Source organism: Prinia subflava, chromosome Z, assembly GCF_021018805.1.
Source record: "Prinia subflava isolate CZ2003 ecotype Zambia chromosome Z, Cam_Psub_1.2, whole genome shotgun sequence".
Taxonomy (NCBI): Eukaryota; Metazoa; Chordata; class Aves; order Passeriformes; family Cisticolidae; genus Prinia; species Prinia subflava.
This window is the reverse complement of record NC_086283.1, coordinates 46,114,961-46,138,374: the sequence shown is the minus strand read 5'-3', so window position 1 is coordinate 46,138,374 and position 23,414 is coordinate 46,114,961. Positions and strand designations below refer to the sequence as shown.

Sequence of the window (23,414 nt, the reverse complement as noted above, 5' to 3'; positions counted from 1 at the left end):
ACCTTACTTCTTGTTTTCTAAGCATAAATTTCAATATAAAAGTTTTGAAGGCTTTTAAATGCTTGAAAATTAATTCAGCCCAAAGTTCTTGCTAAAAGCCACTTTCATAAAGATAACAATGTATAGAGTACATTTTTGTATGGATAAAAAACAAGTACAACATGAGATGTGTAAGCAAAAGAGAAAATCATATTTCATGGTCTAATACTAAAAAAGGAAATAACACTTATTATTAAAAGTGCACATTCAAAGCCTTATCCTGCTTAGAGTTCCGATATTAGAGTTCTGAGGAATGTGAGAATCTTTTTCTCCAAAACTGCAGCTATTAGCAGCTACAATTGTTCATACTTTAATAACATGCCTGCATTTTGCACCATTTTTTTGAACAGACTTTGTATTAATTGCTTGCAAGAACTATAGCCATTCCTGAACCTCAACATCAATAATCTTAAAACTAAAAAGACTTAGACATTCCCTATCTTTACAAAATGGAAAAAAAAACCCAGAAAATTGGAATCTTTTGCAAGAATGCAAGAGTCAGTATCACATCTCATTGCTCACTGAAATCCATGTCTTCAGCTTGGTTTTTAAGCAGTTATCTACTTTCTTCCTAAGTATAACCAGTGGCGCACTGGACTATATTTTACATCACTTTGCAATGCACTGGTGAGAAGTCAGCTCTCAAATTAGACATGCAGCTAGGCACCTATGAGTTTTTATAGTTTAATCACACTGTCAATCATAGCTGACCTGAGATCTTCCTGAAGGTGATGTTCACACTTCTGTGAGCGCTCCAATGCCAAATTCAAGACCGAAAATGTCTCAAGAGGTAGAGAGGGATTTCTGTGACATTTATGCAAGAAGAGAATGTGCAGCATACAAATATGGACAGGACAGTGGAAATACAATAAAATCCTTGAACTCCTACCTAGTTTTAGGGTCCTCTGTCAGCTCCCTTTGCATTTACACTGTCTAAGTGCACTTATAGAGTAATCCAGCTGCAAACACTCATCTCCTGTTGTACTTGGGAAAGCAACCATGTATTCTGTGACCCAAAGTGATGCACAGGCTGGGTGCCACACTAGGCTGGGAATAGCATAGGCTTCGAGCACACTCTTGTGGCCACGTGTAAGCACAGCAAAATCAGAGCTAAGAAAGACACAGGATGGCATGTAGGCATCTTGGACCGCCTTCTGTCACAAAGAAAGTTACAAAAGAAGTGGATCAAGCACCAGCAGATCCCTACTACAAAAAGATCCTTCCTTGACCCTGGTATTTGAAAAGAGCTTTTATCAAGAGAAACGCTACATCAAAAACACAGTGCAAAAAACAAAGAAGCCATTTTGTTACTTTAGTGTTCAAGTGCCCCCATGTTCCTGCTTCCTCTCCTTCAGAGAGGAATGAACACACTTCCCTCCTCTTCCTATGACACCTGAAGTGCTGCCTATCTTAGGAAGAAGAGAAAATACAACACTAGTCATTTATCATTACATAAATATAGTCTGTGTTTGATTGTAACTTGAAAGTCCATCCCCATTCCATGGCCTCCAACTTCATGTAATCTTCACGGATGTTTTTTTGTGTGCGCAGAGGAGGGTGACGTAGGGAACTCCAATGAATGCCCACCTTTCACTGGGCCAGAACTTTATGACAGGGCCCTGTTCAGGGATCTCAGAGGCAGCGTCGAAGTAAGCAAAGCAGACACATCCCAGATATGCCGCAAGGCAAATTAAAATGTGCCTGAGAATAGCCACGCACACACCAAGAAAGAAAAAAAAGAGAAAAGAGTCAGTAACATAAATTCAATAAAGCAATCAACTGTATCACCATACTTTAAAATCAGTCTGTACTTCACAATCTTCTCTCAAGCACCCCATAGGATTGCTGTCTGTCCTTTGCATGGAGGCAGAGAATATAGAGGACAAGGAAAACTACAAAACTGTAGTCTATCCCTGATCTAAACAGGCTCCAGCTTTTTGGCTTCTCTGCACCTGTCAGTTTCATGCAGAAATGCTGAGATATGGCACCTCAAGTAAGTAACCATGATTTCCTGGGTGGTAAAAGAGAAAGCCATCAAAGCCCTTCACTTCACCATCATTAATTAATCACTAATCCTCATCCATCATGAGGATTACCATCATTATCAATGGCAGTTTAAGTTTTCATAGTCACAGCTATGGTGTTTAGTAACCAGTATGGCAAGGAATTCAGTTACAATTAATGAACCTAGTGGCTGAAGAATACAATCAGGCCAAACAGACTCCAAAATCTGCCACCCCAAATAGCACAGGACTTGTTATGGGCTTATAACATCTTACCATTAATTCTATCTAGAACTAACCGGAAATAGCCACCAAGTAGCACAGAAGGGTAGCGTGGTGAGGATGGATCACATTTGAATCAAACTCAGGAGTTTATACACAATACTTACCATACACAGTGCAAATAGGGAAAGTTAAATGAGGACCAGATCTCACAAAACACTTTGTCACTGATCCAGCAGAAAAGCGCTAGCGTCCACCAAAGACCTGAAAAGAGACCCAGTTTGTATACACGCAGGTTTTCACACCTAAGGAGAAAAACATAAATAAATAGTTACAAAACAATGCCAGACACTTATCATTAAAATGACTTCACCATAAATATACTTAACAGATGAACTTCACTTACAGTAAGTCTGCCTCTGATGCAAGGCAGAGGTGAGGTAAAAAAAAACAACACCTTTTTATCAGTAGCTGTGTTTTGGGTATTGTCTTAAATACCAGTGTACTAGTGGTGGGCAAATATCAAACTATTCCTGTAACTAGGGCCGGGTGTAACTAGTGATTATTACATGTGTTCATTAACAACCATCCATGCAGCAAATGCTCAGATTTGCTCATATTTGTTACTGTATAAAGACTTCTGTTAACACTAAGGCATTTATATTCCTCAGTAAGAGGTACTACAGCTCTTAACAGCACTAAACCATGTACCTAAGCAGATATGCATATAGGAATCAATTTTATTTGACAGATAAAACTAGACTAACTGAGATGAGCACTTCTGTGTTTTGACAAAGGAAAGGGTGTGTGTATTGAGAACATGAGGCTTTCCTGGACATATCTGAAGGAGATAAACACATGCAACTACATCCCATTTAAGATAAGTGGTTTGGCCTCAAACTTAAGAGCTCCTGTAGTCAGGACCTGACCACCTGAATGCCAAGAGGAAAAGGCAATTAACCTGCATGGTTCAAAGAATTCAAGGCTGCAAAGGAGAACTGAAGGCTTACTGACCCAGTACAAGATCAGGCACAGCAATGGTACATGCTGCAATGATGGATTTGCTCAGTACCACCATCATGTACTGCAAATTACTTCTATAAACTTAAGACTAGATGTTGTAGGGTATTCTGCAAAGGACTACTTTAAGGTAGAAAAATCTCAATGAGAAGAGCACAGCCTGCTGATTGATCTCTGTAATACTCTTGCGTTTTCTGAGATCACCCATCATAGATGGGTGCAGTACTGCAGTAACTATGCTTCAGATGGGGTGAGGATATGCTTCCTGAGGAAGTAAGAGACTGCAAAGCCACTGCTTTTACTACAATGAAGAGATATAATGCAAATACCACTTGGACATGTAGCATCCTTTTATTTCTCAACAGACATGGACACCGATAAGAACTAGAACAGAATTTGTTAGCTGAGGATCTAAAAGACACATTCATGCTGCCCTGATCCTATCCTACTCTATTCTGAAATAAACTGGATCCCACAAATTTTGCACTTCTATTTCCCCTTTCATCTACACAATGCACAATGTTCTCTGTTTAACAAAAACAATTATTCAAATATCAGCATTTCTGCAAACACTTGTGACCTCCAGTCATTTGCTATTTAAGGAACACTTTAAACATTCAGTTCCAGCAGCATTATTTTCTAATGTCTTGAAACCACCAAAAATTCATTCCAGCTTTTCTTCACATGAGTGCACTGTTGATGGATGAATTTTACACAGATACCTCCCTTTCTATCCTAATAAATACTTTAAACTTCTAACTAGCTTAACCTTTTAGTCATGCAAATAAAGGAACCTGTAATAGTAAAGCAAGACTCCTCCCACAGTCAGATTTCTAGTAGAAGACTCAAATAATAATGGTCAGACCAGAAACTAGGGTGAACTTCCACTGCTCAAGGCTCAGAAGTCAGCTGAGCAACAATATTCTAGCATCTGTCTTCACACAGAGGAATTTGTCTGATTTGTCTAAATACCTACTAATTTGATGACATTATAATCTCAATGGCTTGGACTAGGCAAATCAAGGATACACATCCACCTTCCCACTGATACCATCTTCTAGTAGAGCTTTTTCTTTTAAGAAACACAGGAAGGGATTTGTTGTGACAGAAATTAATATAAAGTTTAACAATTTCTTTGTCGTTCAAGGACAGTTGACTACTTTCTGCTTTTTTTGATCAGCTCCTACCCACAATACCTCTCAGACATACACTTGACCTTACCAGGTTCACATCTAAGAATGTAATGCTCTTTTGTGACAACATTATCTCCTCATCAAAGACAAACATAAAGCAGAAATTTTTCATTTAAAAACACAGTGGTTCTGATTCCCCAGAATTCTGTGCAAAACTGACACAGCTACAATAGGAAGAGCAACAAGGAGTTTTGGTCTAAAATACCTAAAAATTCAGCATGAAACAGAGGCAACTTTTCCCTTCTTCTCCAAATATCTATTTCACAAAAAAATTTCCACTGCAGCCTGCCCGACTTGGATGTGAAGTCCCCTCCTGTCTATGGTAGCACAGAATAGAAAAATAGCAAGCCTTTTAAATAATGGTTAGATTAATTGTCCCCCTGCAAAAGGGGATGAGATGACTCCTTACCTCTCAGTTTACAAGAATATAACACTTTAAATTTTAAAAGGATCAGCACAGCTCAAAATAAAAGCATCTTATTTGCCTTTTACACTTAGGAATTAATCTACAAATATCAGCAGTATTAAACCATCCCAATGCACAACCAGAGAGGGCTCTACGTCACTTCTGGTCTCTTCTTATTCACCGATTGAAAAAGTTCTATCTGTGTCCTTAATTCTCTCCCTAAAAAAAAGACCAGGAAACTCCAGACATTTTAGTAACATATTACTTTCCTGGGGTGACTTTATGATGCTGGATTTCCTCACAAATCTGTCCCAAACCAGGACAATGACCCTGCAGAAAGAGTTTTAAAAAACAAATACCCATAGGCATACCAATTCCTAGATTTGAAACAACAGTACTCAAACTTAGAAGACACTAACAACTTGTCCTTTCAAATTTCTCAGGAGTTCATGCCTGGAAAATTGATACGGATCTGACAGAGAATTCACAGATTATCCAGTCCCACAACCAGATGTCCCTTTGCCCTGTCAGTTGTTCCTTTGTGCTGTCATCAAAATGAGACATCCGCAATATTGTTCCGCTACTGACCTTGTCCGCAACTAATTTGTGTGCTGTTTCCAAGTGTCTTTGACCACAGAAATACATAGAAGGATGTCTAATGAGAAAACACTCATTAACACCTTCACAAAACATTGTTTGGAGAGGCTTCCATTGCATAGCAGTGGCAGATCAGGGTAATACAGCAAACAGAAAAATCTCTATTCTAACAGATGCAATCAGAATGAAGATATTTTGTTTTAACTTGTTTTGATGGACATATGCAAGATATAAGAGCAAGTGTAAGTTGTAAAATCATTCTCAGACACTGCAGAAGAGGCGAAAAAGGGCAAGTTCAAATGCTAGTACTCCTTTAGTCCTTTTCGCAGTGGGTGAAGAGGTGAAAAAAGCAGTCTCTGGACGGCTGCTGGTACCACTGTGACAGAAGAACACTCTGAGATGTGGAAATTGGAATCAGGTTCTTCTCTATTTGCATTATGGTTTTATGATTTCTACAGCCTTGACTGACCCCTATCTTCCAAAATGTAGTGATTAGCCTTATCAATGTCACTCTGAGTCCATCATATTTTTCACATCAGATGAAATTAAATCAAATCAGATAAGTTTCATATCAAAGTTATGCAAGACTCACAGTACAACTTTGGGAGTTGCAACATCTTCCACATGTGCTTGGGCCTTGCTCCACATTCCCACTAGCATCCAGACTGCAATCACGCCATCACCTCCCCCTTATGCACACTATACAGAAAAAAATGCTGTCCATAAAGTGAAACCTGGGCCCAAATTTCACAAAAAATAAACAAATTTGAGTTAAATCAGGTTGCAGCAAGAGGTATACTGCAAGAACACAGAAAATATCTGACCTACTATAATGTCCTGGAGGAAAGAAATCCTTGTCAAAAATGTCTGAACTGCCAAGTAAATTTATACTAGATTTGTTCTTGCATGTGGTAGAAGCACTTCTGCTTTGCTGTCACAAGCACTGAGGCCAGCTCCAGTGTATCACCTCACGGTCTCCTAAGGATCTGCTAAGGCAATGCTGCCTGCAGTCAGGAGAATTGTACTTACCTCTTCAACTCAGCAATGAGCAAAGCTGTGCAGGGAACTCCCAGCGTCATTAGCGAGATGTTGTTAATGGCAGGCTTAATGAAGGCCAGGCAGGTGGTAACTCCAGACAGGACACCCACAGCAGCTTTAAATCGGCTCCTGAATAGAGTTTGCATGGACAGAAAAACTGCTTTTAATTCAAAACTTTTAATTACTAAACCCAGAAATTTCAACATTATTTTAATAATGTAACAAAATTTACATCTACCTCTGCACACAGCACTGTGTGCTTCCTCAAAAATGTTCTGTCTCATCATTCTTCAAGCTTTCAACATGGATTTTTAGCATATTTTCTTATTATTAATGCCCCAACTTCCACAGCTGTTACAGTCTGCTGTACTTTCCTTTATCTCTTTAGAGCCTTCAAAAATACTGAAACTTACATGCTAAGTTAGAACATTCCCTTAATCAAATTCAACAGTAGGTGAGAAATTCCCTGACTTTTTTATAAGACTAAGATTTGGTTTATTCTTAGCAAATATGAAATCACTATGCCCCATGTCACTTGCACCCTATGTAGATAGCCTGACAGCTTTTGATTTAAACATATGTTATCTGTTGTTTAAACTTCAGGATCTTCGATCTCGGTTTTAACACAGAGTTAAACAGAAACAGTATTTCACCCAAAAAAGTGTTGTTATTCCTTTACAACCCAATAGTTTAACATTTTGGTCCATACTATGAACTTACCCTGCAATATCAGAAGACACTAATTGATAAAATGTAACCTAGGCTTCTGGGGGCTCATTTACAGAGTTTACATAAATTACGCATAAATTTAGGACCCTGAATTCCTCACTTGAACTGAATATCTAAGAGTCACACAATAAACCAAAAGACACCAGTAAAGCTTGACGATGATGTTCTGTAATAACAGTATACTGTAATATGCAGAAATACTAAATTTACACCAATGCAACAAAGCTGTTAAACCACATAGAATCACAGAATATGCTGAGTTGGAAGGCACCCAGCAGTATCAACATCTCCAATTCCTAGCCCTGCATACCACAATCCCCAGGAGTCACACCACGTAACTGAGAGCACTTCTTGAACTCTGTCAGGCCACTGTCAGGCAGCTGGGAACACCTCTCTGGAGAGCTGTTCTGGTGCCCAACAATCCTGTGCGTGAAGAACCCTTCTTTAACATCCAGCATAAACCTTTCCTGACTCAGCTTCAGGCCATTCCCTCAGGTCCTGTCACTGGTCACCAGAGAGAAGAGATCAGTTCCTGCCCCTTCTCTTCCCCTTATTACAGTGTTGGAAGACTTCTGTGAGGTCTCCCCTCAGTCTCCTCTTTACCAAACTGAACAAACCAAGTGACCTCAGCCACTTCTCATCCAGCTTCCCCTCCAGACCTCTCACCATCCTCATTACCCTCCTTTGGACACTCTCTAACAGTTTCATGTCTTTCTTACACTGCAGTGCCCAAACCACTCCCCAGCCCCCCACCCCAGTCATGAGGTGAGGCTGCCCCAGCTCAGAGCAGAGCAGGACAATCCCCTCCCTTGCCTGGCTGTGATGCTGGGCCTGATGCACCCAGGACAGGGTTGGCCCTCCTGGCTGCCAGGGCACTGCTGACTCAAATTCAACTTGCCACTGACCAGGACCCCCAGGTCCCTTTCCGTGCATCTCATTTCCCAATCTGTCCACACAACCAGGGTTGCCCCGTCCCAGAATCCGGCACTTTCCCTTGTTGAACTTCACGTGATTTGTGATTGCTTTCATTTGTGGAGGCCTCTCTGCCCTCAAGGAATTTAAAACCTCCTCCAAAACTTACTTAGTATTCCTTCAAGCCCTGTGTCCAAGTCCAAGTCATTTATGAAGATGTTGAAGAGAAATGGGCCATGAACATAGGCTGTATACAGTAATTAAAATACACTCTACTCAGTGCAAGCTATTTTGAGGTATGGTGAGTCTAGGCATCAAATGTCTCTCCATGCACTAGCACCTTTGAATTTGGCATAGTGTCAAGAAAACAAACAAACAACCCTCTCAACAATCAAACAAATAAACTCAAAAACCTCCTGCAGAGAGTAACAGTGTAAGAGGGCAAAAGGGAGCTGTCTTAGCAATCTTCAGAGAACAACACTGATGTTGCAATTCAAGCCTCTCCATTATCTGAACTTCTTTACTACATAGAAGAACAACACAATGTTTTTATGGGGGGACAAACCACAACCAGATGGTTTAAACTGGCTATAATGTATTTTTTTCAACCTGCACAAAAAAACCAAAAAATCCCTTTACACAATAGATTTCTAAAGAAACACTTAGCCTTTGAATACCTAAACACCATCCTTAAACACAGTCTTAAAAATTCAGATGAACATTCAGCTGACTTCCACAGGTTCACTTGTATATACTCTTCAGTATATACAAAAGGAAAAGTGAAAGTTGGCTTCTCCTACATTAGCTGTAAGTTATATAAACTGCTCAACATAAAAGTCTCCCTACAATCAACAAGAACAGACAATTCCAGAGGCAAGTCATCTCATCTAGTCACCTGAAGTTACAGAACATAAACTCCACTACCAATAACTGCTGACTCAGGAATTTCAAACAAAATGGGCTGAAAGAGATAGAAGCAGCTGTAAGAGAATGGAGTAAGAAAAAATAGCAGTGACAGTGGTAAGGGTGATCACTTGGTGCCATTATGTGCAGGTTTAGGTGTTAGCACAAGAAGTTTCAAAAAGCATGAAAACATACATGTATCACTGTATGATTACCTGTCATTTCGAAAAACTCTGGGCAAGTATCTCCTGGGGAACCACATGGCAAGAGCACACATCAGAACCCAGAGAATAGCCAGCTCATCCAGCATCTGGCCCAAGAAACTGAGGGTGGCATGAAAATAAACAGATCCAATCCCTAGAAGAATGAATCAAGTATTATGAACAGCTGCAGTACCTTAATAGACTGAACACTCTGCTCATGCTCAGAACTTCACAGGAAGTGAAGTAGCTATCTCCATTTGGTCTAGAAAATGTGATAAAAACCACCAACTTTACTAAGAGGCAATCCAAGTCATCACACCCTCGTTAAGCATGAAGAAAAGTACATTACAAAAGTACATTACAGAAGTAGCAGCCAAATATGTTAGATGTTTCTTCATGCACATAAAAGATGTGCATGAAGAAACATCAGGTGGAAAAATATAAAGCAAAACCAATTAAGAAATCAATGCCAAATGCTGCTTTGGAATTTTCTCAATAGCACAAGAATGGGTAAGACAAAGAGAAAAAGCATCACCTGTTGACTACTCCATGATACAGATTTACAGGTGAGAAGTGTCACACCACCCCAGAGAGCTCTGATTATCCTCTTGTAAGTGGCTCCCGGAATGAACAAACTTCAGAATCCCACATCTATATCTTTGGGCCTTCTCACAGCTATGAAAACCCTACTCCTCTCTCGAGTTGCTCTGGCACTTCACCTCTCATTTAAGCAAAGAGGGTCAGCACTGCCATAGAGTAAACTCAAACACACAAAAAAAGAAAGTGTGCAAGGAAGGATTGGAACAGAACAGAACTATGGTCAAATTTCTCACCAACCTCAGTTTGCAAAAAACATTTTCCTTCCAGAAATCATGGCTGCTTCAGCTTTAAGCAAGTATAAGCAAATTATTCCACAAATATAAGAATTTAATAAACAGTCAAGTACAAACAGGAAAAACCGATGTCCTCTTTCAGTTCACACACGAGTTGGCAAACACAGAGTAACCAACTTACCAACCACGACTAGCAGAATCCATATTAAATATATTCCACTGTTGAAGCAGATTGCGTATTGACGGAATAAGCACATACATATGGGTGGCAAGACAAAAAACAAGACGTTGCTTATCTAGGAAAAAAAAAAACAGTCTCACACACAGAAAATAAACAAATCTTAAATATCCACAGGCTTTCTATAATAACATTTTGCCATTCAGTGAAGCCCCAGTTCAACAAATTATGACCCCCTGCTTCTGCCTATGCTGAGCTGTTTTTGCAAAAGCATCTATTTGTTTTGTTTAACATCATTAAATTAGTAACAGCCTAAAAACTTTCGGCAATGTTGAATGTGGTTAGTCACAATTCAAGTCAATTCCCAAAGGAGTTTTATTGAGAATCTGCATTCAAGACTGTGGCAATTCTGAAAGCGTACAAGATCAAGCTATTGCGGACCTGTGACCTGTCCTCTAAATGTCCGTCAAGCATAGCATGGAAAAAGCACTAGAAGTACTGGCACTAGGCAGAGCTAGACAAGCTTTGAGGAAGTCAATTTATTGAGCAATAGTTACTATCAGGAAGGTCTGAAATACAATGCTAGGCTATAAGAGCTAGAAACAGTTTTGTGTAGGGTAAAGAGAGCCTGGCACTTTAAGTCCTTTTACACTTCAATTTCTTCCTTTGGCTCTCCACTACAGAAAATGATTGAAAACTAGTTATAGGAAGGTGGAAAGGCTATAATTCAGACCAGCGCTAGTAGGTTTTTTTTAATTCAATATGTATTATTTGAACGAAGACATGCTTTCTGTTTTTTCTTGCTTAGAGCCTAAAGTGTGATTCTGTAAATACTGAAAACACTATCAATTAGCAGGAACTGTCATTGTAGTAGTGATCACTTGGTTCTTCCCAGGAGCTGCCAGTGCTGAGGGCCAGCCATGGCAATGTCATTGAGCACTTATGGAAAGACATTATTGCTGCTTCACAATGGGCCAAAGGACAGGAGGAGTCTCCAGCCTTTGCTTTCTCATGTTTGCCTGCTTAGCCCAAGCCCAAGAGAAAATCACCCCCAGAAACACTCTCAAGCTGATGTAGGAAACAACTCTGGGTCAAGAACATTCCTTTGGGACAGACCCCCTCCTCACAGAGACTTACAAACTTGTACCGAACCGACAACAATGAAAACTTAGTGGAGAAATAATTCAAGAACAACATAGGAACTTTTTCCTTCAGCTATTGTTGTCAACCTCTTAACACAGTGTGAAAACTGATTTTAAGAGGCAGGTCAAGTTATTTTAACTTGTACAAAGCAACCTAGACATTCACCAAAACAGGTTCACGTGAGCAACTTTCATTCACAAAAAACCCACCCGTTCTCCATGCAGCAAAGTTGGGAATATGGTCATGGACTAGGATCCCAGAGCATGATGTACTGGTACATACACAGAACAGGAAGAAGACCCTCACTCCAAAGCAGGTAGGAAGCATATACAGTGACAGAGAGATGATGGAATATGAATAAGTCCTCTGGGGGCCAGGGAGTGCTCTATGTATTTTAGGCTTTTAGTCAGTGTTACACCAAAGGGAAATGTCCGGGGGTGAAAATAAGTGGTTATAAACCAAGTGGTTTGGAAGTAAACTTTTCCATCTCTACAGCTGAAACCGATCTATGAAGAAAATCAGAACAGGCAATCATAGTCTATCAAAATTTGGCTAGAAAGTCCTTATTCCATCTAGGAACAAGATGGCAAAGGACACACTAGATCTACTTACTACATGTGTAGCAATGTAGATTTATACAAGTGATTAGCCCACAAGGGAGCAGTTCTGTGCTATGCTAGTGCTCCTCTGGCAATGAACTCCCACTCGTGCTAAGATCCTGCCTGCCTGAGAAGAATTCCTTGCAAACTGGAGCTTGACTTGTACTCTTTGCAGTGGCCATCAGGAGGATTTCCTAACATCTCAGAAGCTCAAATTATTGTAGTACTAAAATTTTCCATATTAAAGCATGGCTTCAGAAAATATGGTTTCAGAAAATATGGCTTCAGAAAGTACGCTGCATGTGCATTTTCTATATTAATACACAATTGCCCTCCATGATTTGGTAATGTACAATTCAAATACTTTAATACTTACAGTAAGTGCAAAAGTTTACATCAGTAGTACAGAAGACTTCCTTTGGCATCAGCAAAAGGCAATGATTAAATGCTACAGTTCTGGAAAACAGGCAAGCAGCCCTTCAGTAACAGTCCATTCTTTTTGGCTTCATACAATTCTGGACCTTTAGTCTTCATTTGCAACTAATTAATTATATTATAGAAATTCAGGCCATAGGCCTGTAGGACAAAGAGAATGGACTTGCCTACATCATCATCATGCAAATTCATTCACATCTGGCCACTGTCTTGATACAGTATGTTTCCTGCAGTCCTACCATAGCTGGTGTACTCATCACTGTTTATTACATTTCCTAGAGAGCAGCTGCAGCATTCAACTACCACAGAAAAAATGACTGCACCATGTCTTTCTGAGCAGAAAGCAAAACTGAACTGAAGTATCTCTCAGTAACATCAGAGGGCATGTATCCCCCATATTCTGGTACCTAAACATGACACTCACACACATTAAAACTCTTCAACAGTAAAAAAAAGATGCTGTAGGGAGAGTACAAAGCATTCTCTCACACTCTTAAGACTACCTCATAACTTTTTAGAACTTTTATTTCCATGCCACTAGGGAACAAAAGAAGAAGAATAAAACCCTAGCAATTCCCTTCATAAATGGAAATTACAAGTACAGCTAAATGCAACATATTGAATTGCTAAGTACAGACTTTCCCAGCCAACAGGAAAAAAAATACTGTTTTCAGGTATTTAAAACAAACAAACAAAAATCTTTTACTTTGTAAATACCTTTTCACAGAGAAAACTATTTTGATCATGTGGCATTTGTTATGGTCTTGAGATGGATTACACTGCATCAGAACACATTACTTTATTAATTTCAGAAAATACATACATTTTATACATATATATATATTTTATATATATATTCAGAAAAATATACTTTTTATAATTATTCCTTCAATTTGAGCTACAGAGTGTTTTGTGGCCTCTTTACTGGAAAAGCGTAAGATCTGAATCACTTTAGCTAGACAAAAAACATGTTACGTCTGGCTTCAGTATGTTTTAAAAAATTAGTTTCATCAATTTATACAAAACCTCTGAACAGATTGCTCCTACTGATTTAATCTTGTTGAGTGCTTTGGTTTAAGTCCTACCAGAATAAATAATTAATTTTAAAAAAATACATTTCAGATAAGCTGCTCCAGTTTTGTGCTTATATGAATATTGCGTGAGACCTCAACCACAACTCTGACCTCAGCCATGGCAGTTTAAAATGCGGATTAGCAAGGTTTTAATCTAAAGATTAGTGACCCAGATGCCAGATTCAGATCTGCTGAAGACTGCTTCCTGGAACTTCATGGGAGTTTGAGTCAGTCATAACAAACTCCCCCTAGAAGGAATAAAATTTAGAAAATTAGAATAAAATTGTTTAAATAAAAGCCACCTAAGGTACTTTTTTGAGTAGGGCTGAAACTTCATAACTGTCCTGTGAGCATCTGGTTTTTTTAAGACACAGTGGCACAACCCTATCAATCCACTGCAACTCACTGTTGATTTTCAGAAGTTGCTAATACAGAAATCAAGCCCTAACAATGATTTGGTATTACTAAAGAGAGCCTAAATACGACTACCCTCAAAACTGCCTCTTTTTCTCCTCCTGTTTCAGTTTACTGACTTCTACACAGCTGCCACAACACAGCTGGCTTTGAGGCAAACTTTCCTCTGCGTCCGTCCACCTGTTTGAAGCCTCATTTATTCATCTGGATACAAGTGCAGCATTTTAGCAAGCTTCTATACAACTGCTAATCAGCTCAGTACAGGGTTGTGATTTAATCCCACTCAGCAACTAAGCACTGTCCAGCTGCTTGCTCACTCCATTCACTGCAGGATGGGGGAAGAAATCAGAATGGTAAATGTGCGTGAGAAAACTTGTGGAGGTTGAGATAAGAACAGTTCAATAGGGAAAACATAAGCTGTTCACACAAGCAAAATGAAATAAGGAATTCGTTCAGCATTCCTCTTGGACAGGCAGATGTTCTCCATCCCCAGGAAAGCAGGGCCCCAGCACACAGAACACTGACCTGGGAAGACGAATGCCATCACCCTATAGGCCCCAACTGCTTCCTTCTTCCTTCCTCTAGCTCTACATGCAGACCATTACAGCATATGGCCTGGGAGATTCACTGAGTCAGCTGGAACCAGCTGTCCCAGCTGTGTTCCCTTTAGAAGCTTTCTGTGCCTCAGCCCACTTGCTAGTTGGGTGAGGTGAGGAGCAGGAAAGGCCTCGGTAAGCCCTGCTCAGAAGTAATGGAAACATGCCTGAGTTATCAACACTGTTTCCAGCACAGAACATCACCCCACACCCATGCCTATGAGGAAAATTCACTCTACCTCAGACTGAGCCAGCACATACAGTAGAAGGATACCCATCGCCCCCTGCATAGCTGGCTACAAAACACATTTGCTGTCTTCGATAAATTGTTTATCCTGACCTTTTCCTCCCTTTGTTTTTAGTACTTGCACAGTGACATCAGACACACAAAAAAAAGCTGACAGTTTCCCTCACACACCCTCAAAATTCGTCAGTGGCACAGACAAGCCACCATCTTTAGGACTCTGGCAGCTAAGTACAAGAACAAAAACAAGTTAGCAACGTATACAGCACACCATGGAATGACTTGCTGTATGCATGCAGAACCTCCCATGATACAAACGCCAGCGAAGGAAACCAGACACCTACTTCTTCTTCCACTATATGTTGGTAGTCAAAGAAACACTGCTTGAAAGGGAAAGACAGTTCAGACAAGAATGGAATTTGGGAAAGAAAAACTGCCTACTTTAAGCTATAAAAGAGACAAAGCAGAAGCTCCAGCTCTTCATTTGTGCACACACCACCTCCTATAGAACAGAAAACAGACAGCACTTGCAGGTTTGCCCCTGGACAGGTGATTTTCACAGAAGGGTAAACAACCCAAAAGCCCAAAGGATTATCTTACTCTAGTGGATTTGTCACTGCCATTCTTTACATGAACAGGATGTCAGGAGCATTACTCCCTTTCCAAGGTGTGTGGTACAGGGCAGTCTGGCTCTGCTACTTGTGACTGTTTTTTTAAGTTCTCTCCAGCAGCTGAAAGGTATTGGAAAGCTGCGAGAGGACTCAGGGGTAAACCATGACTAACTGGAAGGAAGCAACAATTACATTATTCCTTTTTCCTCTCCTTCATTCTTCCAAAAATACACTCCTCACTTCATCCTGCAACCTAAAGGCAAACTCTCCGTGAAAGCTTTGCCTTCTTGGAGCCAAACATGTTTGGGAAAAATCCAGTTCTGCCTCCAAACACCAAGGTACTTCCTTATCTTGACCCATCACTGCCGTGCACGCCCATCAAGGCGCTGACACCTGTTATACAAATGGTACTAGACCAGTACCAAAAATTCAGTGCTTGGCCACCACAAGTCTCGACAAAGACGAGGACAGGGCCTGCTGCACACGACTTACCGGTAGTAGCATGGCTAGTAAACCTCTCCATTTTATACCTGAAAAACTAGGTAAAAATTCCTTAATTGTAGGCATGCCAGCAAACGGAGAAGGAAGAGAAGTCGACAGCCATAGAAGAGCACGCTACAATCCCACGAAAACCCCGCATGAGATGGAGCTGGCCGGCAGCAGCAGCCTCCTGGACTGCAGCGGGACCTGCCCGCCGCCGCACGCTCGCCCACCCGCAGCCCCCCGGTGCCGAGCCGGCCGCCGCTCCCTCTCCGCCGGGCACCGCCGCCGCCACGCACCGTGTTGTAGAACTCGGCGATGGCGGGCACGATGGTGTAGTTGTCTTCGCACCAGTCCACCTCCGAGCTGCCGGCCCGCAGCGGGTCCCACCACAGCAGCGCGCCCATCGCGCCCGCCCAGCCGCCGCTCCGGCCCTGCCCGGCGGCGCTGCGGGGCGGTGACCGCGCCACCGCCCCCGCCTCCGCTCCGCGGCCCGAGCGAGGGGCGGGGCGGCCCCGGGCCGGCCTCCACGGGCGCAGGGCACGGCGCTCCGCTCCACTCGGGGCTCTTGCGCCTGTCGCCAAGGTCGCGGGCAGCCGCGCAGCGGGAGCGGCAATTCGCCGCTCCCCGGCGGCTTTGAGCAGCCAGCTGCTTCACAGGCGTGGGCAGCACGCCCGCCTCCCTTGTACGCTTAGAGATATCTCACACAGAATCACAGAGTTGTTACGTGTGGAAGGGACCTCTGAAGATCATCCAGTCCAACCTCTCTGCCAAGGCAGGGCACCTAAAGCAGGTGACACAGGCGCACGTTCAGGTGGGTTTTGAATGTCTCCAGAGACGGAGACTCCACAAGCTCCCCAGGCAGCTGTTCCAGTGCTCTGCCACCCCCAGTGTAAAGAAATCCTTCATGTTAAGGTGAAACTTCCTGTATTTTAGTTAAAAGCTGTTTAGTTTCGCTCTATGCTGTGCCGCCGGGCACCACTGAAATTTATCTGGCGCCATCCTCCTGGCACCCACCTTTATGATGTTTCTGTGTATTGATGAGAGCCCGTCTCAGTCTTCTCCAGACCAAACAGGCCCAGCTCCGGCAGTCTCTCCGCTTAAGAGAGATGCTCCAGACCCCTGATCATCCTCCACAGTAGCTCCTTCTCTCTTTCGTGTTGAGGAGGCCAGAGCTGGACACAGGGCACAGTGTCAGTTCCAGCCGTGTGACGGAGAGGAGCGGCCGCTCCCCACACGCCCCTGCTCCCGTGCGCAGAGTGCGGGCAGGGCACCGCGAAGTCCATCCCGGCAGGAGCTGCTCATGCCGGCCAACAACGCGCCTTCCCCTGAAAGCCTGTCGCGTATTGATGGCGCTTCTTTGTACGGGTGCCAGTGCTCCCAGCCCCGGAGCGCCTGAGTGCTGGCCCTGAGGAACACTGTCTGCCTGACGAGCAGACCTCACCGAAACAGTGACACGCCCCGGGCAGGCGCCAAGTGCCCGAGTCCGGGCGCGCGGGAGGGCCGGGGCCTGGCCACGCCGCGAGGCCGCGCCCCCGACCGCTCTCCCGGCCACGCCCCTCGCCGTAGAAGCCTCGCTCGCCATTGGGCAGCCGAGGTCACGCGGGGCGCGGGTGATACTGCTCTCGCGAGAGTTTCTGTGTGTATGTAAGAAGTGCGGGCGGAAGTGCGGCCTTTTCCCGCGGCGTCCGGCGTGAGCAGCATGAAGGTGAGGTCGCGCCCGGCCGAGGCCGCGCTCAGGTAGCGGGATTCGGGCTCCCCCGCCGTAAATGGCCCCGGCGCTGCCCGCAGAGCCGCCATTGGGGGCCGATGGTCCCTGGCGGGGGGGCTGGAGCGAAGTTGCGGAGCGGATGGGAGTGGATTGCTGGCGGGCCCTACGCCCTCGCTCGGGGGTCTGCTCTCGCAGAGCTGTGGAGCGCCGGGCCTGCGGAGCGGCCGCTTGGCTCGGAAGGGATTTTGCGGGTGAGAGGCCTGTGCAGTCGACTGTCGGGCCCGGGAGGGAGGGGCCGTGTGCGCTGTTCCCGGGACAGTGGCGGCAGGCGCCCCTGCTGCGCTGCGCTCTGCAGCGGCCCCAAGGAAGCACAAGTGATCCCGCACAGCAGGTGCTGTATCTCTGCAGTGACTTCCGCGTCTCTCTGATGCGGCGTGTGTAGGAATATGAGATCACAGGTGTCTGCTGTTCGCATTCTGTGATTGATCTCTGATTGCGATAGAGTCAGTTTTCTGTACGACTGAATGAGTTGTGCAGCCCAATGTGGCCTAACCTAGACCTCCCTGCCTTGACTCTCCAAGTGTGGTGGTGGTGACAGGTTTTTCTGGTAAGCATTTGTGTAAGCAGCTGAGGAATTAAGGCTTTGAAAACTAAGCTCAAACCATCAGGTAAATTCTGGTTTTTTGTTAAAATCTTACCATAGACATTTCAACCTTCTTTTGTGTGGCTTTTCTTTGTCAGCTCAACATCTCTTTCCCGGCTACGGGCTGCCAGAAGCTCATTGAAGTAGACGATGAGCGTAAGCTCAGGACGTTTTATGAAAAGCGAATGGCCACGGAGGTGCTGGCTGATTCTCTTGGTGAGGAGTGGAAGGTAAGGAGTGCAGAAGGATGTGTAAGAGTTGTATTTGAGGAGCTTAAAACACTAATTTTTTCCAGTACTTGCTATGCTGTAGTGCTTGTTTGGTGTGCGTTTGACAGTCAAGCTGAAAGTTTCTCTTGGTTGATGTGTACTGAGGTTAGGCTAGCCTCCTTTGGTACTTTATCTGCGTTGGGGGGTTTTGGTTTCTAAAGTCTGGTGTTGAGAGTTTCTTGCTCCCCTTTGCAGTAACTTACTGCTCTTCATTTGAGTGCTGTCTCTTGGCACTCAGGACAAGTTAAAGCTGGTCTGTTCGAAATTGACTTTGTTTAAACTGCTGCTAATGTACAGGAAAAAACTTCAGCTTGGTGGATAGAATTTTCCTGTCTTGGAATAGTGAATTGTTAATACGAAATATGAATTTGAGGAAGTGATATTTTCTTTTGACAGTCTTCACAAGGAAGGTTGTCAAACCCACACTTGTTCATTTATCCTGCATGTCACTACTCTAGACACACTTGTGTTCTATGCAGATATCCAGTTTATGGTAACTGGCTTTAGCTACATTTACAATTGCAGGAAAGCTGGATAATAATCATAAAAGATGATGCACTGTGTTACTTTCCAGCAGAACTTCAAAGGTATCTTAATCACACCAAAGTGCATTCTGGTATATGGAGGTATATTTCACATTTCTTGAGTAAAATTGCTGAACTTGTTCCAGAGGTGTTGGTTAAAGTTGTTTGCACTAGCAGTAGCAGTGGCTTGTGCTGAAGCATGGACATGCTGCTGCAGTGCTCCCTGCGGTCTGTTGTGGTATCTTCTGCTTCTTGGGGTGATGCAGACATGAGTAGCTCAGAAGCGTCTCTGTTTCCGTAGGGATATGTTGTCCGGATAAGCGGTGGCAACGACAAGCAAGGCTTCCCCATGAAGCAGGGTGTCCTGACGCACGGACGTGTCCGCCTTCTGCTCAGCAAGGGCCATTCCTGCTATCGTCCCAGGAGAACCGGAGAGAGGAAGCGCAAGTCTGTCCGCGGCTGCATCGTCGATGCAAACCTGAGTGTCCTCAACTTGGTCATAGTGAAAAAGGGTAAGGATGTGCATGAAACAACCAACAGGTAGATGTAGGCACCTAGAAGGAGCCTGCTGGGTAGTGGTCAGTAGTTGTATGGAATGGAAATGGCAGTCCCGATTTCAGAGTGTGAATGTGTCTTGAGAGTTCCTCTGAGCATTGCATTCCTGTAATGCTAGGACTGGTCACCAAAACATTTCTTGTTGCTGCCAGCAATGTGATCGTGTCAAAACAGCCAAGGGTAGCTGGGATGGGGCTATTGACAGGTGAACACCAAAGATTACCTAGCATTATCTTGAATTCTTACGGATTTTAAACTTAGCGTTTTGCTGCTTATCCTGGTGCTCAGTAGTGTTGGCATGTTTAAACTTATTTTCCCAAAGGTGAAAAAGAGATTCCTGGGCTGACTGACACAACTGTGCCCCGTCGTCTGGGTCCCAAGAGGGCCAGCAGGATCCGCAAGCTGTTCAACCTCTCTAAGGAAGACGATGTTCGCCAGTATGTTGTGAGGAAGCCTCTGAACAAAGAAGGTAAGAGCTCCAACAGTACAGCTCTTCAAGTTTCTCTAATTACTGCTGAGGTGCCCAGCCTACTGCACTGTGCTGAAAGCACAGTTAACAGCGCCTCTAGGACGTTGACACTATATTTAAGCTTGGTCAGGTGTAACTTGTGGGAAAAAGGTTTCTTGGGTGCCTCATTTTTTTCCACTCCTCTCTGCAATGTTTTGTCACGGTTTGTTCTTAAATGTTTTAAAATCTGGAGAAATTTTTACTGATGTTTCTAAGAATAACCCAAAAGTAGTTGCTGATAAAAGAAATAAAAGATGGAATGTTGTTAAAACTTACGATGTGGGGGAAAAGGCAGCGTAGAGAAAAGACAGTAAGATTTTTCCCTCCCTGCTTATGGCAGGCAGTCTGAAATATGGTTTTAATGGCAGGGTGCTGCTGTGTCTTGCAATGTACATTTTAATTTGGGTTTTTTTTTTGCTTTTGGTCAGAGGGGAAAAAGTGGGTTTTTAGAAGAATATGATAAGACTTGGGTACCGTGAAAGTTTGTTGGGGAAAAGAACACATCATGGGAAGCTTTTCTCCATTAAAGAATATGATCCTGGTGGATATCAGACTGTGGTGTATGACTGCTAAAGTTTGTCATGATTGCTCAGTAAAACTTCATTTTACAGATAGATGTGTGTAGTAATGTTTTGTTTGCTTATTGTGTACTGTAGATAAGTAACTTGGGATAAACAGTGTCAAATTGTAAATTTGTCAGTGTGAAATTGTAGATTGTTTTTTAATGCTGGAAAGAGTAGCTTGTTCTGGAAACTATATAATCAAATTCCTTTATTACTAAAAAATCTAGGTCTAGAGGGAGTTACAACACACAGGCCTGCTGAGAAGCTAGGAATTCACACTTCATTTCTAATAACAAATCATGAGCGTTAAGACAGAATATTGTTAATGCTGTATCTGGTCATAATTGATTATTTTTCCTGTAAAATCTGTAAAGGTGTTGAACTCTATAGTTGCTGTAATATGTAGTATGCTAAATAATGTTACCATAACAGTAATTCAAACTTACTCTGTAGCTGGCAAGGTGAGGCCTGTGGCCTCTCTGGAAATTACTCTGCCACTTTTGCTGATCCATAATGATTTTTAGGCAAGAAACCCAGAACGAAGGCTCCCAAGATCCAGCGACTGGTGACTCCCAGAGTGCTGCAGCATAAGCGCAGGCGTATTGCCCTGAAGAAGCAGCGCACTCAGAAGAACAAGGAGGAAGCTGCAGAGTACGCGAAGCTCTTGGCCAAGAGGATGAAGGTATGTTTGCCATTTTAGCTCAGCTGTATCAAATATAGCTCATCTCCTAGAATCAAGGGGTTTGGTAAACTGGGCTTTATGCCTACAGCTGCTCTGTACCTGCTCATTTTGAATATAAGTGCCCAAATGTGAATACAACATAGCTGGTCAGTTGGGGGTTTTGAATACTTCTTTTTGCCAGTCATAGACAATAGAAATTAACAAGGCCCACTAATTTGAGAGCCTTTTTTGAAGGAAGTAAAGTTATGGCCTCGAAGGATATTTTTTTCTGCAGGTATTTTAGTTCATATGAATTTTGGTTTAACTTCAGGATGCTCAGGTGGTTGAGGGATTGTGTGGAGAAATGGCATTCAGCAGTTGATCTTAATGGAGGATAACTTGGCAAAGAGGTATTTGTTACCATGTGTTTGCCTTTGCTTCTAAAACTGCAGTGACTGCTGAAGCAGTCCTGTAAGCAGTAGAGTTGGAATATTTGCAGTGCTTCCTGAATTTCATGATTTCCAGATAAAAACAGAGAGATGCACCTTTGGTGTGTTGAGGAGTCTGCATCAGTTACGTAACTGCTGTGCAAAGACACAGGTTGTGCTGGTTTGGATACTTGCAGATCTGTAGAAAGGAAATTATTTTACTCTATTGACTTACAGGAGGCATTCCTATAAGTTGCTGTTTCCCTAGTGTGTTCCTTGTAGATGTTTTGAAGTGCTTGGTATGTAACACCTCCACACTCTATGCCTTTCAGGAAGCCAAGGAGAAACGCCAGGAGCAGATTGCGAAGAGGCGCCGGCTTTCTTCTTTGAGAGCTTCTACATCCAAGTCTGAATCAAGTCAGAAGTAAAGATGTACACAGTACTAAAAAAGACATTGTACATTTAATTACCAATAAACTCCTTTGGTGGCGAACTTCCAGTGTGAGACTTTGTAGTGCATGTTGTTCCTGGCAATTTCTTAAACAGGAGTTCAGATAAACTGCATCATATACACCAAACCAGAACCACAAACTGATCTTAATGCAGTTCTCTTATGAGGAGATTGTGTCACTTTTGATACTGAGTAAAACATTGGTAAAACTGAACCTTCAGCTGATGATTGGCAAAATTAAGTGCAGTTCAGATGGTCACTGGAATAGCTTCCCCAGTGAAGAGGCCACAAATTGGCCAGAGTTCTGGGAATGTCTGGATTATACTCTTAGTCAAAAGCTTTAGTGGTAGGTACTCCTTTGAGGAGCCCTGGTGTTGCTCTTGATGGTCCTTATGGGTCACTGCAAACAAGATGTATTTGTGATTCTGTAGGCGTTGCAGTATTCTGCTCTTAATTTAGTACTGAGTATGAAAATGCACCTTTTAAATAGTTTGACTTAAGGATAAAAATCACAGTAGCCTTTTTATTCAGTATGTACTGGCTGAGGGTAATAGGAATTCAACTCCCAAATGTAAAATACATGTGTTGGGTGTTGAAATGATCTAATCAGCTAAATAAATTGTCTTTGTTCTTTAAATAGCAGTTTGGATCCACTTCTACTTTTGTTGAGATCAGTTCTTCTGTTTCTAGTAGATTAGGTTTCATCATAACCTAAGAAGTCAGGAAGGTTTTTATTCTTCCTGTGTGTGTGGCAAGGCTCTTGAAGGTTAGGGCTCCACCTGGCTAGAAGCAGATTTTAATGCATCAGATGAAAAATCAGAAGTTGCAGAAGACCTTTCGGCAGTACATTAGAGGCAAGGAAGGATCAAAGCTGTGGTCCTTCTAAGTTTTCATTAGGATAAGGGGATGCCTGTATCTGACACATGGGTGTCCCATAACCCGTATTGGGATACCCATCTCTGACAAGGACATAATTGGCCCTGAAGCACTTGTGTGCAGTGGAACCTTGGACCAAGGGCTTGGCCAAAGCAGTTACCAAACTTTGGACTATCCTTCACAGCTTAAATTAGATTCTTTTTGAAGGACAACAAACTAATCAGGAAGGTTAGGAGGGATAGTAATTGTGCTTATGCATGAGTTGAATAATGCTGGCTAGTTCAATAAAATTTTGAAAGGGTACCATTTCACAATGTATTTTTTTAATGCAGATCATGTGTAATGCCTACATTT

At 42.8% G+C, this 23,414-nt stretch overlaps 2 protein-coding genes across 4 annotated transcripts; one reads left to right on the top strand and one right to left on the bottom strand.

The window, feature by feature from the left end:
- Nucleotides 1–1,273: 1,273 nt before the first annotated feature.
- On the bottom strand, nucleotides 1,274–17,277 carry ACER2 (alkaline ceramidase 2). 3 transcript variants are annotated; one of them, XM_063421976.1, is made up of 7 exons: nucleotides 16,171–16,320; nucleotides 12,395–12,474; nucleotides 10,280–10,394; nucleotides 9,278–9,419; nucleotides 6,510–6,647; nucleotides 2,432–2,569; nucleotides 1,274–1,740 (listed from the first exon to the last, which is right to left on the bottom strand). In XM_063421976.1, exons 3-7 carry the CDS (start codon nucleotides 10,353–10,355, stop codon nucleotides 1,554–1,556), a joined length of 681 nt encoding a protein of 226 aa, XP_063278046.1. In that variant the 5' UTR covers nucleotides 10,356–10,394; nucleotides 12,395–12,474; nucleotides 16,171–16,320; the 3' UTR covers nucleotides 1,274–1,553. The 3 variants fall into 3 exon arrangements, with proteins under 3 accessions (XP_063278046.1, XP_063278044.1, XP_063278043.1); XM_063421974.1 differs by lacking the exons at nucleotides 12,395–12,474; nucleotides 16,171–16,320 and adding an exon at nucleotides 16,889–17,277; XM_063421973.1 differs by lacking the exon at nucleotides 12,395–12,474 and having other exon boundaries at nucleotides 16,171–16,758.
- Nucleotides 17,278–17,444: 167 nt separating this feature from the next.
- Nucleotides 17,445–22,226, top strand: RPS6 (ribosomal protein S6). The gene is made up of 6 exons (XM_063421977.1): nucleotides 17,445–17,579; nucleotides 18,324–18,455; nucleotides 19,320–19,530; nucleotides 19,896–20,042; nucleotides 21,169–21,326; nucleotides 22,066–22,226. Exons 1-6 carry the CDS (start codon nucleotides 17,574–17,576, stop codon nucleotides 22,159–22,161), a joined length of 750 nt encoding a protein of 249 aa, XP_063278047.1. The 5' UTR covers nucleotides 17,445–17,573; the 3' UTR covers nucleotides 22,162–22,226.
- Nucleotides 22,227–23,414: the final 1,188 nt, after the last annotated feature.

Excerpts from the sequence above, each read along its gene's own strand:
- ACER2 (XM_063421973.1), bottom strand. The coding sequence starts at position 16,278 with ATGGGCGCGCTGCTGTGGTGGGACCCGCTGCGGGCCGGCAGCTCGGAG. Across the intron at positions 10,395-16,170 it reads TCGCCGAGTTCTACAACACG|ATAAGCAACGTCTTGTTTTT; the intron begins GTGCGTGGCGGC and ends TTTTTTTCCTAG. Across the intron at positions 2,570-6,509 it reads CTCATTGCTGAGTTGAAGAG|GTGTGAAAACCTGCGTGTAT; the intron begins GTAAGTACAATT and ends TTTTCTCCTTAG.
- RPS6 (XM_063421977.1), top strand. Across the intron at positions 19,531-19,895 it reads CTTGGTCATAGTGAAAAAGG|GTGAAAAAGAGATTCCTGGG; the intron begins GTAAGGATGTGC and ends ATTTTCCCAAAG. Across the intron at positions 21,327-22,065 it reads TCTTGGCCAAGAGGATGAAG|GAAGCCAAGGAGAAACGCCA; the intron begins GTATGTTTGCCA and ends TATGCCTTTCAG.